The 15,084-nt window shown below is 42.7% G+C and overlaps 1 protein-coding gene across 12 annotated transcripts in view; it reads right to left on the reverse strand.

Moving 5' to 3' along the window:
* GK5 (glycerol kinase 5) overlaps positions 1-11,610 on the reverse strand; it is an 81,077-nt gene extending 69,467 nt beyond the window's left edge. For 7 of the 12 annotated variants that reach the window (XM_086376175.1, XM_086375853.1, XM_086375020.1 and 4 more), the window contains exon 1: positions 11,372-11,610. Coding sequence is in view for 7 of the 12 variants with exons in the window: in XM_086375020.1 (XP_086231146.1) it covers positions 11,372-11,518 (147 nt within the window). In the remaining 5 variants the exon portion in view is untranslated. Of the gene's footprint in view, positions 1-3,443; positions 3,532-11,055; positions 11,184-11,371 lie in introns of those variants that run through there. The other 5 variants (XM_086375545.1, XM_086375283.1, XM_086375110.1 and 2 more) reach the window with 3 other exon arrangements.
* Between the last annotated feature and the right edge of the window lie 3,474 nt (positions 11,611-15,084).

Genomic DNA, 15,084 nt, shown 5'->3' on the forward strand with positions numbered 1-15,084 from the left:
TGGTTCCAAATAGGAAAAGGAGTACATCAAGGCTGTATGCTGTCACCCTGCTTATTTAACTTCTATGCAGAGTACATCATGAGAAACGCTGGGCTGGAAGAAGCACAAGCTGGAATCAAGATTGCCGGGAGAAATATCAATAACCTCAGATATGCAGATGACACCACCCTTATGGCAGAAAGTGAAGAGGAACTCAAAAGCCTCTTGATGAAAGTGAAAGTGGAGAGAGAAAAAGTTGGCTTAAAGTTCAACATTCAGAAAATGAAGATCATGGCATCTGGTCCCATCACTTCATGGGAAATAGATGTGGAAACAGTGGAAACAGTGTCAGACTTTATTTTTCTGGGCTCCAAAATCACTGCAGATGGTGACTGCAGCCATGAAATTAAAAGACACTTACTCCTTGGAAGGAAAGTTATGACCAACCTAGACAGCATATTCAAAAGCAGAGACATTACTTTGCCAACAAAGGCCCGTCTAGTCAAGGCTATGGTTTTTCCTGTGGTCATGTATGGATGTGAGAGTTGGACTGTGAAGAAGGCTGAGCACCGAAGAATTGATGCTTCTGAATTGTAGTGTTGGAGAAGACTCTTGAGAGTCCCTTGGACTGCAAGGAGATCCAACCAGTCCATTCTGAAGGAGATCAGTCCTGGGGTTTCCTTGAAGGAATGATGCTAAAGCTGAAACTCCAGTACTTTAGCCACCTCATGCGAAGAGCTGACTCATTGGAAAAGACCCTGATGCTAGGAGGGATTGGGGGCAGGAGGAGAAGGGGACGACGGAGGATGAGATGGCTGGATGGCATCACTGACTCCATGGACGTGAGTCTGAGTGAACTCCGGGAGTTGGTGATGGACAGGGAGGCCTGGCGTGCTGCAATTCATGGGGTCACAAAGAGTCGGACACGACTGAGCGACTGAACTGAACTGAACTGAGACAGGGAAAGAAGATAAGAATTAGAATACCACCAAAGTGGTAGTGAGTTTCCCATTTTTCTTCTGGTATCACCTGGCCTAGACTCAAGGCAGCCTGAAAACCCAGAAGCAGGTACCAAGGTGTACTGGAAAAGCCAGGAGAACATTTGTTAACACTCAGAGAGGAACAGAACAAATCTCTCACTTTTCTTTTTTATCCACCATCTCCATCCTTTTATATGCTGGCTATCTCACAGTGGCAGCTACAGCAGTATCCACAAGCACCCCAAATACTGAGGGAGGTAAAACTTCCTCTCTCAGAACAGGTGCTGGAGACCCACCAGGGTAAAGTGATCCCCCTATGGCTTTTTCCTCTTTGTGTCCTTCTGATGCCTAGCCTTGGATGTGGGCATAGGAAGTGCCCTGCAGAATGGGATAGTGAAAGGTCCAGCTTCAGGTAAGAGGAACCAAATGAGGAGGCTCAGGGAACCAGAAAGTCCCAGGAAGATCTCAGAGAGGGAAGAGCTTGGGAAAGCTATTCCAGAAAGATGTGGATGAACTCCCAGGCTCTCCTGGAAGCTGCACATGTATGAACACACTCCTAGACAGCATTTTGTTGTTTAGTCACTAAGTGTCCAATTCTTTTGCAACCCCATGGGCTTGAAGTCCCGGGCTTCCCAAGTGGCGCTAGGGGTAAAGAACCTGCCTGTCAATGCAGGAGACTTAAGAGATGCAGGTTCATCCAGGCCAGAATACTGGAGTGGGTATAAGAAAAAAAAAAAAAAGAAGAAGAAAAAAAAAAAAAGAGATGCAGGTTCAATCCCTGCATCGGGAAGATCCCCAGAGGAGGAAATGGCAACCCACCCCAGTGTTCCTGCCTGGGAAATCCCATGGACAGGGGAGCCTGGCCGGCTACAGTCCATAGGGTTGCAAGAGTCAGAGAGGACTGAAGCAACTTAGCACATGTGGACTGTAGCCGGCCAGGCTCCTCTGTCCATGGGATTTCCCAGGCAGGAACACTGGAGTGGGTTGTCATTTATTTCTCCAGGATCTTCCCAACCCAGTGTTCAAACCTGCGTCTCCTGCATTGGAAGGCAGATTCTTTACCACTGAGCTACCAAGGAAGCCCTCCTAGACAGCATAGCAAAGATGCTAAAAGCAGAACTTTAAAAAAAACAAAACAAAAACAGATCACTGCCCAGGTCCTGAGGCTTCCTAGATGGTGCAGCTGGTAAAGAATTTGCCTGCCAATGCAGGAGACACAAGAGATATGGGTTTAATCCCTGGGTGGGGAAGATGACAACCCACTCCAGTATTCTTGCTTGGAGAATCCCATGGACAGACGAGCCTGGCGGTCTACAATCCATGGGGTCGCAAACTCAGATGTAACTGAGCACTCCCAGGTCCCAGACTGAACTCTAGGTGGCACATACTACACAGGACAGATCTAAATAGCACTTCCAAGATCTTAAAAACAGAATTAACATTGAAATCAAAATCCAAGGAAGGCTGGTCAGACTGTGTAGCCTGAACACAGCTGCATTACCTGCCTATTAAAGAAAAATATCAACATTTGTCATAGGCCTTATACAAGACTTCAGAGGTTTATAACATGATATTTGAAATGTCCAGGATACAATCCAAAACTACAAGGTACATTAAGAATCAGAAAAATTTCAGCTCATATAGCAAAAGATAATAGATACCAGTATCAACATAACAGATAATTTTGACAAAGATTTTAAAGCAACTATTATAAAAATGCTCCAAGAAGTAAGGGTGAATTCTTTTGAAACAAATAGGAATGTAGAAAGTTTTAGCAAAGAAATAAAAAACATAAGGAAAAACAAAAATCTTACCATTTCAAAATTTAAAATACAATAATTAAGTGGGGGAAATGGAGAGATGCTGGTCAAAGGATACACACTTTCAGTTATAAGATGAATAAGGTCTAGGGACTTAATGTGCAGTATGGTAACTAGAGTTAATGTATTATACACTCAAAATTTGCTAAGAGATTAGTTAAGTGTTCTCAACACACACACACAGAGATACAAATGATAACCTTGTGAGATGAAGAGTGGTTTAATTAACATTAATTATGTTATTTCATTAACAATATATATGTATGCCAAAAGATCAATTTGCACACCTTAAATACATACAACTTTTGTCAACTTACCTTAATAAAATTGGAAAAAATTAATTAGAAAAAGAAAATGATTGAAACACATACTGGATCAGCTCCATGGTAGAATGGAGATAACAGAAGAAAGTCAATAAGCTTAAAGACAGATCAATAGAAATTCTCTAATCTGAACAACAGAAAAAAAAAAAGAAGAAGAAAACCTCAGGGATCTGTGGGACAGAGAAAATGGTCTAATATTGATGTCAGCAGAGGCCCTAAAGAAGAAATTAAAGACTTCAGTGCCTAAACAAATTACTTAAGGGAAGTAATAGTGCTAAGAATTCCCAAGCCCAGTAAAAGATTTAAAATCTATATATTCAGGAAGCTTAGAAAATCCCTACCAGGATAAGTCCAAAGCAGTTCACAGCCAGGTCCAACATAATTCAAATGCTAAGAACTGAAAGCAAAACAAAACAAAACTGAAAGCAACCAGCCAGAATAAATACACAGAATAATAATTCAAATGACTGTGGACTTCTCATCAGAACAAAGGCCAGGCCTGAAGAAGTGGCTCGACATTTTTAGAGTGCAAAAAACTTTCATCTACAATTCCATATCAAAATCCTAGGATTTTTAATAGATATAGATACGATCATTCTAAACTTTACATGGAAAGATAAAAGACTAAAAAAGCCAAAACAATACTGAAAAAGAATAAAATTGGAGGAATCACACTACACAATTTGAAGACTTACTCTAAAGCCATAGTAATCAAAATAGTGTAATTATAAAAACAGACAAATAAATCACAGAGCACAAGAGAATCCAGAAGTAGACCCACACGAATATGGCTAGTTGATTTCTGACAAATATACAAGGCAATTCAATGGAGAAAAATAGCTTTTTCAACAGAGTTGGAATAGACATCCATATGCAAAAAAAAATTAACCTCATTCTTAAAAAACCTCACTTCTTACACAAAAAACTAACTCAAAATGGATCCCAGATGTAAATGTAAAACTGTAAAATGCTTATAGGAAATCACAGCAAAAAATCTTTGTGACTTGGGATTAGGTGAAGAGTTCTTAGACATGACACCAAAAGTATGATTAATAAAACAAGAAAAATTGATAAAGTGAGCTTCATCAGAATTAAAAATGTGTGCTCTGCCAAAGAAATTGTTAAGAAAATGAAAAAGCCAAGTACAGACTAGTTGAAAATATCTGAAAATCAACACAGGATTTATATCCAGAATATATTAAAAAAAAAAAAACAACAACAGTTAGAAAACAATTCAATTAAAAAATGGCCAAAAAACTTGAACTAGCACTTTATCAAAGAGTACATATGGATAGAAAATATGCACATGGAAATATTCAACATCATTAGGTAAATGCAATCAAAACCACAGCAAGATAACACTACTTGCTAACAAATATAATAAATAAATACTAACAATATCAAGTGTTGATGAAAAACAGAATTCACAGACATTGCTGGTGGGAATGCAAAATGATAAGAATCACTCTGGAAAAGTTTGGCAATTTCTTGTTAAGTTAAATATTCACTTACCATGTGATACAACAATCCCACTCCTAGGTATTTATCCCAGAGAAATGAAAACTTATACTCACATTAAAATCTGTACACAAATGTTTACAGCTGTTCTATTCAAGATCACCAGAAACTGAAAACAATGCAAATATACTTCAACAGGTGAATGAATGTGGTATATTCATATAATGGATTACTGCTCAGAAATAAAAAGGAATGAATTACTGATACACACAATATATATGAATCTCAAAGGCATTACGCTGAAAAAAAGTCAGTCTTCATAGGTTACTTACTATATTTTTCCACTTACAAGATATTTTCAGAAGGACAGAAAAAAAAAAAAAAACCCATAGTCATACAAAACAGATCAGTGGTTTTCAGAGATTAGGTGTGGGAGGAAAGTGACTATAAATGGCTTGTACAAGGGTTTTTTGGTTACTTCCAACATGTACTAAAACTCACAGAAGCTGTTCACCAAATAAGTCTCATCTTACTCTGCTAATTTAAAAAATAAGATAAAAAAGAATCTTTGGCTTCAGGTTAAAACAATGGCTTGAACATAAGTGTTTTATTTCCAATTTCTCTCAAGACTGCCATTAAACTAAAACCATGAAAAAAGGTTTATGCAGAAAGACAAGAAGAGAGCTAGGAAGCTCAGACCAGGTTTTAATAATTGTCTTGAACACTCTCAGTGAGTGGGTAGGTGGTACACGGCTAAGAATGGAGGAGACAACTGCACACCTCACTACCCACTCAGATTATACATCTCTGTTCAACCCCTGGCAGAATCTCAGGTAGAACTCTGAAAATTAGAGATACCTCAGAAGACTGGGATGCCAGATGCTGCTGAACAGAGGGATTCACTCTTTATAAGGACCCTCACACTCCTTGTGCAGTCAGATCCACACTGCCCCTCCCTAACACAGCAGAAAGTACGAGATTTACTCTCTGGAGGAGCTGAACCAGAGGCATTCTTTACTTGCAAATACTAGATATAGCTGAGAAAAGTAAGACATGGTACTGAAAATATGAATGGATAACCAACCAAAGATCATCATTTAAGGAAAACCTCTAACACATAAGAAAAGGTCAAAATAAACAAAAAAAGGAACTGGGAGAAAACACTGACAATGTGGGGAGCATGAGGGTGACACAGAGATGACACGAAAAAAGAATCTATATTGCCAATCAATCAGTATTATTCCCCAGTGAGCCCACTGGAAATAAACAGATTTAACAAAATCTATTCCCCTTCTGTAGGGACTCCCCAGGTGGTAAGTCAATCCTAAAGGAAATCAACCCTGAATATTCATTAGAAGGACTGATGCTGAAGCTGATGCTCCAGTACTTTGGCCATCTGATGCAAAGAGCCAACTCACTGGAAAAGACCCTGATGCTGGGAAAGACTGAGGACAGAAGGAGAAGGCGACGACAGAGGATGAGATGGTTGGATGGTATCACTGACTTAATGGACATGAATTTGAGCCAACTCCGGGAAATAGTGAAAGACAGGGAAGACTGGCACGCTGCAGTCCATGAAGTCGCAAAGAGTCGGACATGACTTAGTGACTGAACAACAATTCCCCTTCTATCAATAACATTTCTCTTCTTTCCATGCAAAACTTTCATGACCACACACTGTATGTAACGACTCAACTGCAATAAATACTTCCGCATCCCAAAAAACTCAATATGGCCATCATTGTGTCAAGTCAACAACTTGGACTTGGCAGTGGCACTCCAGGGTCACGTCCCCCCACTTCACCAACCCAGACAGCTCACCATCACCAAATACGTCACAACAGTTTAGAAGATCGAACTGAAATACAAGATCAAGAATATAATCAAAGCTAAGAAGAAAATGTGTTGATTAAAAACAAAAGACAACAACCAGTTCTTTTCAAGAATGTACAGAGGGAACACAGTATTGGCAAGTCCAGTTTTCTTTGGAGTGGTCTTTCTGTCCTGTTCTTCCAACCAAAATGTTATTATTTTCTCACAATGGCATGATGTTCCAATGGGGAACATGATGAACTTTCTTCGCTTTGATAAACTAAAAATAGCAAACATTCACATGTAGGATTTCCAAAGCTCTGAACACTACTCTCATATATAACACCAATATTTAAGAGTTCACAGAAAGATTTTTTTAACTTATTGGGACTTCCCTAGTGATCCAGCAGCTAAGACTCTGTGCTCCCAATGCAGGGGGCCCAGGTTCGATCTTAGGTCAGGGAACTAGATCCCACACGCTGCATGCAACTAAGAGTTCACATGCTGCAACTTAAAAAAAAAAAAAAATCCCGAATATTGCAAGGAAGATTGAGGATCCTCTGTGCTGCAGTTAAGAACAGTACAGTCAAATGAATAAATAAAAATAAATATTAAAAAAGAAAGAAAAAATACAACTTATAGAAAAAGGCTACAAATGTGGGTCTCTGCTATTAAAAAATGAATACCGTAAGAGGTAAAATTAAAATCTTCTGAGAGGCCTCAGTACTAGCCTTCTCAAGTAAAAGTTCCTGTTTGGGATTTCCATGTTAATGAAAATACCAATAAAGCCTATTTTGTTCATATCTCTAAAGAGTGATCTCTTCAGTTTTTCTTTCTCAAGCTACTTATTTGGCTGCTGCTGCTACTAAGTCACTTCAGTCATGTCTGACTCTGTGCGACCCCATATACTGCAGCCCACCAGGCTCTGTCCCTGGGATTCTCCAGGCAAGAACACTGGAGTGGGTTGCCATTTCCTTCTCCAATGCATGAAAGTAAAAAGTGAAAGTGAAGTCGCTCAGTCATGTTGGACTCTTCGAAATCCCATGGACTGCAGCCTTCCAGGCTCCTCTGTCCATGGGATTTTCCAGGCAATAGTACTGGCTGCTGCTACTGTTGCTAAGTTGCTTCAGTCGTGTCCGACTCTGTGCGACCCCATAGACAGCAGCCCACCAGGCTCCCCCGTCCCTGGGATTCTCCAGGCAAGAATACTGGAGTGGGTTGCCATTTCGTTCTCCAATGCATGAAGGTGAAAAATGAAAGTGAAGTCACTCAGTCGTGTCCGACTCTGAGTGACCCCACGGACTGCAGCCTACCCGGCTCCTCCATCCATGGAATTTTCCAGGCAAGAGTACTGGAGTGGGGTGCCATCGCCTTCTCCAAATAGTACTGGCAGTACCAATCAAATCTTATGCTAAGTGTGTGTTTCTATTATATATTCTTTCCAACATAACTTAGCAGAGGTGTGATTTCCTTTTGAGAAAACAAATATAAGTTCTGTGTCTAATCCATAGAGTCCCATGAAGGAAACTGATTTCCTAATATTTTCCTAATATGACTAAATGTAATTCAATTATTTATTCTGTACCCAAGAAATAATAAACTAGGTGCTAAGAAGCTAGATTTAGAAAAGGCTGAGGAACCAGAGATCAAATTGCCAACATCTGTTGGATCATAGAAAAAGCAAGAGAATTCCAGAAAAAAACCTACTTTTGCTTTACTGACTACACCAAAGCCTTTGACTGTGTGGGTCACAACAAACTGTGGAAAATTCTGAAAGAGATGGGAATACCAGACCACCTGACCTGCCTCAATAAAAATCTGTATGCAGGTCAAGAAGCAACAGTTAGGACCAGGCATGGAACAAGAGACTGGTTCCAAATTGGGAAAGGAGTACATCAAGGCTGTATACTGTCACCCTGCTTATTTAACTTATATGCAGAGTACATCATGAGAAACGCTGGGCTGGAGGAAGCACAAGCTGGAATCAAGATTGCCAGGAGAAATATCAATAACCTCAGACACACAGGTGACACCACCCTTATGGCAGAAAGTGAAAAGGAACTAAAGAGCCTATAGATGAAATTGAGAGAGGAGAGTGAAAAAGCTGGCTTAAAACTCAACATTCAAAAAACTAAGATCATGGCATCTGGTCCCATCACTTCATGGCAAAGAGATGGGGAAACAATGGAAACAGTGACAGACTTTCTTCTCTTGGGTTTCAAAATCACTGCAGATGATGACTGTAGCCATGAAATAAAAAGATGCTTGCTCCTCAGAAGAAAAGCTATCATCAACCTTGACAGCATATTAAAAAGCAGAGATATTACTTTGCCGACAAAGGTCCGTCTAGTCAAAGCTATGGTTTTTCCAGTGGTCATATATGGATGTGAGAGTTGGACCATAAAGAAAACTGAGCGCTGAAGAATTGATGCTTTTGAACTGTGGTGTTGGAGAAGACTCTTGAGAGTCCCTTGGACTGCACGGAGATCAAACCAGTCAATCCTACAGGAAATCAGTCCTGAATATTCATTGGAAGGACTGATGCTGAAGCTGAAACTCCAATACCTCCAGCCACCTGATATGAAGAACTGACTCACTGGAAAAGACCTTGATGCTAGGAAAGATTGAAAGCAGGAGGAGAAGGGGACGGCAGAGGATGAGATGGTTGGATGGCCTTACTGACTCAACGGATATGAGTTTGAGCAAGCTCCCGGAGTGTGTGATGGATGGAGAATCCTGGTGTGCAGCAGTCCATTGGGTGCAAAGAGTTGGACACGACTGAGCAACTGAACTGAAGAAGCAACGTAGGCCAAGAAGACCATTTTTGCCAAAGGAATCAAGAAGCAAAGGACCAGTTGCTGTTGGGTTTTTTTCTGATTTCTAATTCATTGTAGACCAACAATTTCAAAGACATAATTAAAACAACTTTATAGGGAAAAAATAACATACAAAGTAAAATCCCAAATGTTTTATTACTACAGTCAACAAATATAAAATGACTTTGCCAAACTGCTACACAAATTTCTAAATCTTAGTTTCTCTCTTTCAACCTCCGCAGACTGTGAACCACGCTTTCAGAAGCACTGGTGCAAACTCCTATCAGTTTGAGAGGCATTGCTTTCTACTTACTCCTTAATTTAAGATACAATACTTCATCCTCGAAGGGCAAGGAATTTTTGTATTTTTATTTACTTACATACCTTTCCAGACACCTTCACCAGTTTTGAGTCTGGGCAAACCATTCTAGTCTCCTGCTACTTAACAGCAATCTTGATTCATCTTTGAGACTCTTACCTCATTAAAAAAAAAAAATAATAATGGTTTCTCCCAAATTATATAGCAACTATGAAATCTGTTATCTTCTTACAATTTTTGCATCCCTTTGGTTCTAAACACTTTAACTCCTTTAAAAAAAAATCACTGCTTAAAACAAAAGTACTTTGTGTCTAGAATTATAAGGGAGACTGTGAAAAGTATCTTTGTTTTCTGATAAAGACATAAAGAGATAAGCAGTACATAGTCGCTGAAGGAGAAAATCCACCTTTCATCTCTCCTTTCAGGTGGGGTTAGGGGTCGGATATGTGGTGGAGAGGTGGGCAGTGTTCATGCACAGGTGAGCAGGTCTCTATTCGGGTCCTAAAACCAGAATGAGGAAGTCCTCAAACCAAAAAAAAAAAATGCTCAAAGCACTCTTTTGGCTGGACCTGCTCCTGGGCAACCCCTGCGGCTGAAAAACACTTCTAAGTGGATGGGAAGAGGTGTAGGAACCAAGCAAATGAGGGAGTCCAGTGTTGCTGGGAATGGATTAGGTAACTAACAGCTTCCGTACCTGTGAAATTACTAACACAAATATGCTGAGGGTCTTCCCCGGTGGGCCAGTGGTTAAGAGTCCACGCTCCCAATGCTAGGGGCCTGGTTGGGGAACTAGATACTGCATGCTGCAAGACTTGGCACAGCCAAATAAACTTTTTTTTTTTTTTTTAAGATGTTGGTATTGGAAAGAAGAGTAAATAAAAACGTCATATGGAATTCCCATTATTTTTTGTTTGCTGGCAACTATAAGAAATCAACACTTCATGGAAACAAGATCAGACGAATACCAATCTGTTAGTTGCCTTACTAGTAACAACTAATGACTTGGGAGGTTTCTCAAACCAGAAAAAGACATTTTCATGAACAAAGATGGAAAGGAGAAAGGTAATGACAACACAGCCTTCAAAACTTGTGCAATCGATACTGGATGCTTGGGGCTAGTGCACTGGGACGACCCAGAGGGATGGTATTGGGAGGGAGGAGGGAGGAGGGTTCAGGATGGGGAACACATGTATACCTGTGGCGGATTCATTTTGATATTTGGCAAAACTAATACAATTATGTAAAGTTTAAAAATAAAATAAAATTTAAAAAAAATAAATAAAATAAAATTTCAAAAAAAACCCCAAACTTGTGCAATACTTATATTCCTGGAAATCAGTTGCTCTGCACTTTGAGAAGCAGTTCATGATGACAACTGAATGACAAACATAAAGTTAAATTCCATTAAGTCTTAAAAATCTCAAATGTAAATAAAGACAAGGTTGGAGGTCTATCTAGGAAGTGCAGGAAAAACCAAGCAAATCAAAAAGCACCCTCTCTGGCTGGATACGCGTAGCCAGCCCTGCCCTGCCCTGCCCTGCCACTCACCGCAGTCCCACCCAGGTTAGGCCAGAGAGCCGAATCCTCAGGTGAGCGGAAGCGAGTGAGTGATCGGAGGTCACAATCCGAGCCCCTAATGTCTTCAGCCAGGACCGAAAGAGCGCGCAGGTTTCAGGCTGGCCCGGGGAGAGAATGCAGGGATCTGGCCGGTCCAGGCGCGCCGCTCAGGACCGAGGGCCCGCGGTGCCGCAGGTGGCCGCGTCCAGGCCAGATAGGCGGTCCAGCCCTCTCGCCCCCCAGCGACCAGATCCCGGGTGCCCTGCGCGACCTAGACCCGCTGCCCCGACGCCCGCTCCCCGGTCACCTTCTGCGCGCTGGAGCCGCAGATTCGTGCCGCGCGGTCATAGACGTGGCAGCGAATCATCGAGCTGCCTACGTCCACCCCCAGCACGAAGCCTGCGCGCCGCGAGTCCGACGCGCTCTGCTCCGGGACCGTAGGCTGTTCTGACATCCCGACCCGCACGCCTCTCTCCCGTAGCCGCCAGCAGAGCGGACGCGCTCTAAACTCCCGCACCTCAGTGGCGGAGTGCGCCCCGCCCGGCCGCCGCCCCCGGCCCGCCCCTCCGCGAGATCTGGCACAGACCCCGCCCCTGCCGCGGGCCCCGCCCCGACGCAGTGACGTCACGGCTGCGCAAAGACTCTTTGCAGGATAGCCCGCGGGCCCGGTGCCCGAGCGTGGAGGGTGGAGGTGAGCGGGAAGGTGGTGGGTCCCTGGAGTCCGGGCCACCCGGCTCCGCCCCGTTTTCCAAACACTAGCCTCTCTCAAAGTTACCTTGGCCGGTAATTTTAATGATTTCCCTCCTAACTCTAAGCGCCCTGCGACCGTGCCCGCATTTCTTTTAACTGGTTACATATTATGAATCTATTAAGAAAAATAGTAAACTGAAAAGAAATTAAAAATTCGGCCGAAGGTATTTATTCATAAACTGAAAGTTCCTCTCCAGGACTTATCTCCCCAGAAAACCTGGTCAGGTTTGCTAAATGAAATAACGCTCTAGAACTTCCCCAGCCCTCTGGTGGGGCAAAAGGGACAAGGCGCTGGGTGGCTGTTATTACCATCAACCTCCACCGCCAATGACTGCTTTTTCAGGAGTCTGAAAGTCCCTCGGGGGGTCCTTTACCTTTCACTCGGGCTTTAAGGGCGTGGGCTCTTCCACGCATGGGGCAGGAAGGAGGCCTGTGGAAAGTTCGAGTTTCCTGCAGCTCTGGTCACCAGCCTGGAACCCAGGGGGATTCCCATGTGGCAGTCCAGCTCCCAGTTCCTTATCTGTGAACAGTGAGGAAGTGTTCATGTCTTCTTCAGCTACTTTTCCACCAACACTACAAAAAACCCAGTGCCTGAACATATTCAATATCTTTTTGTAAAATTATGAAAGTAATATGGATATATGCTCTTGGTGAAAAAGTTTTAACAGTGTAGAGTGGTGTATCTATTAAAAAGCAAAAGATACTCATTTTGAACCGAACAGTTCTTTTAACCAACTTGTCATGTTAACCCACTTGCTTTCAGCCCATTTGACCAAATTGGGGTCTTTGGCCATATTACTTGAAACTTGGAACAAGCACCTGGAAGAGTATGGGTTGGGTTTTGTCTTTGTACCCTGTTCTTGTCTAGAAAGGAGAAAGCTTAGTCACTCAGTCGAGTCCGACCCATTGCAACCCATGGACTGTAGCCCACCAGGCTCCTCTGTTCATGGGATTTTCCAAGCAAGAATACTTACATGGGTTGCTATTTCCTCTTCCAGAAACCCTGTTCCTGCCTAATAGTACTAATTTGTTCCAAATGGTCCCAGGGCTGCTTTCACCAGTCTTGACCATTTGGTGAGTCATCTACTATGTTAATCCCCATGTTGTAAAAAAAAAAAAAAAAGGTCATGGAGTCTGGCCGGAGTTCTGTTAGAGAACTAACAGGATAGAGATTGAGACATATTTTAAGGAACTGGCTCACATGCTTCTGAGGCCTGCCCTGGAACTCTTTAGGGCAGGCTGAAAGTCTAGAACTTCAGATAAGAGTTGATGTTACAATTTGAGTCTAAGTCTGATGACACGTAGGCTGGAAACTCAGGCGGTTTTCCTACCTTGCAGTTTTAAGGATAATTCTTCTTTGGGAATGCTCAGTCTTTGCTCTTAAGGCCTTCAATTAATTGGATGAGACCAACCAACATCATGAAGGGTCATTTGCTTTACTGAAAGTTTACTGATTTATTTTTTTTAATTTATATTTATTTTTGGCTGTGCTGTGTCTTCACTGCTGTGCAGTCTTTTCTCTAGTAGCAGCGAGCAGGGTCTACTCTAGTTGCAGTGCGTGGACTTCTCATTGCGGTGGCTTCTTTCGTTGTGGATCACAGGGCTTCCCCGGTGGCTCAGACAGTGAAGAATCTGTCTGCAGTGTGGGAGACCTGGATTCAATCCCTGGCTTGGGAAGATCCCCTGGAGAAGGAAATGGCTACCCACTCCAGTTTTCTAGCCTGGAGATTTCCATGGACAGAGGAGCCTGGCAGGCTACCGTCTGTGGGGTGGCAGAGTTGGACACGACTGAGTGATCTTTCACTCACTTCAGGGGCCCTAGGGGGCACGGGCTTCAGTAGTCGAGGTTCCCAGGCTCTAGAGCTCAGGCTTAATAGTTGTGCTGCATGGGCTTAGTTCCTCCACAGCATGTGGGATCTTCCCAGACCAGGGGTCGAAGCTGTGTCTCCTGCATTGGCAGGTAGATTCTTTATCACCCAGCCACCAGGGAAGCCCTCAGAATTCATTGATTTAAATGTTGCTGCTGCTAAGTCACTTCAGTTGTGTCCGACTCTGTGCAACCCTATAGACGGCAGCCCACCAGGCTCCCCCATCCCTGGGATTCTCCAGGCAAGAACACTGGAGTGGGTTGCCATTTCCTCCTCCAATGCATGAAAGTGAAAAGTGAAGGTGAAGTCGCTCAGTCGTGTCCGACTCTTATCGACCCCCTGGACTGCAGTCCACCAGGCTCCTCTGACCATGGGATTTTCCAGGCAAGAGTACTGGAGTGGGGTGCCATTGCCTTCTCCGGATTTAAATGTTAATCACCTCTAAAAAATATCTGACATCTAGGTTGATGCTTGTCCAAAAAATTGGGTACCCACAGTGTGCCCACTAGCCTGGTCTAGTGACACATGAAGTTAGCCATCACAAATACTCTTTCACAAGTGAAAGCTGTTTTGTATTCCCTGATATGAATATTTAGTATATTTCTCAAAGTGATAATGCTTGGGCTTCTTGGACACCTACACTTTACTGTGTGATCATTTTTATACATTCACATCAAATATCTTGAGTATTATCAAAGAATCACAGACTATGAAAATAGGGGGACGCATGCGTGATCTTAGAAACATGGTTTCTGGGAAGCTACTGCTTTTCTAAGAAGCCGTGGTGGTGGGGTGTGATGCACAGGAGAGAAAGAAAGGAACCAGCAGTCCCAAGTCCATTTGCTGATCTAGCCTAGGTAGAGCTGAGAGTGGGAGAGGAGAGAGCTCGGCTTCCTTCAAAAGGGGCGAACTCTGATACCTTGAGAAGATGACAGTAGTGAAAAGTGCATACATCTTCCATGGGGCAAGGGCTCCTCTGTCTATGAGTTTAAAGGCCATAGGGTCTGCGGTGAGGCCAGCTGTGCCGGTAGTGGTCGCTGGGATGGCCCTTTACGCCTGGACGAGGAACACTGAAAGACCATGCCCTACGAGGTCCTAGGTTGACCACAGGTAAAATGAACAAGAACCCTAAAATGCATTGAAAGGAATCCTCTCCCAGCCCCCTGCAGACTGGAGAGTCCACCTTCCTAGGGTCAGGAATTCTTTGAAGCAACATTTTATCTTTGGGGTTGGAACAAAATCAACTTGTGGGCAAAAAAATAAATTCATTGAACACACACACAAAATAGGAGGCTTAGAAACCACTTAGTCTTATGTTTCTTAATCTGTTTCTGATCTTGAACAACTTAAAAAATTTTTTTTATATTTATTTATTTGGCTGCACCAGATCTTAGTTGCAGCA

Source organism: Bos grunniens, chromosome 1 (genome assembly GCF_055505025.1).
Source record: "Bos grunniens cultivar Pamir isolate PY7600 chromosome 1, Bosgru_T2T1.0, whole genome shotgun sequence".
Lineage (NCBI taxonomy): Eukaryota > Metazoa > Chordata > Mammalia > Artiodactyla > Bovidae > Bos > Bos grunniens.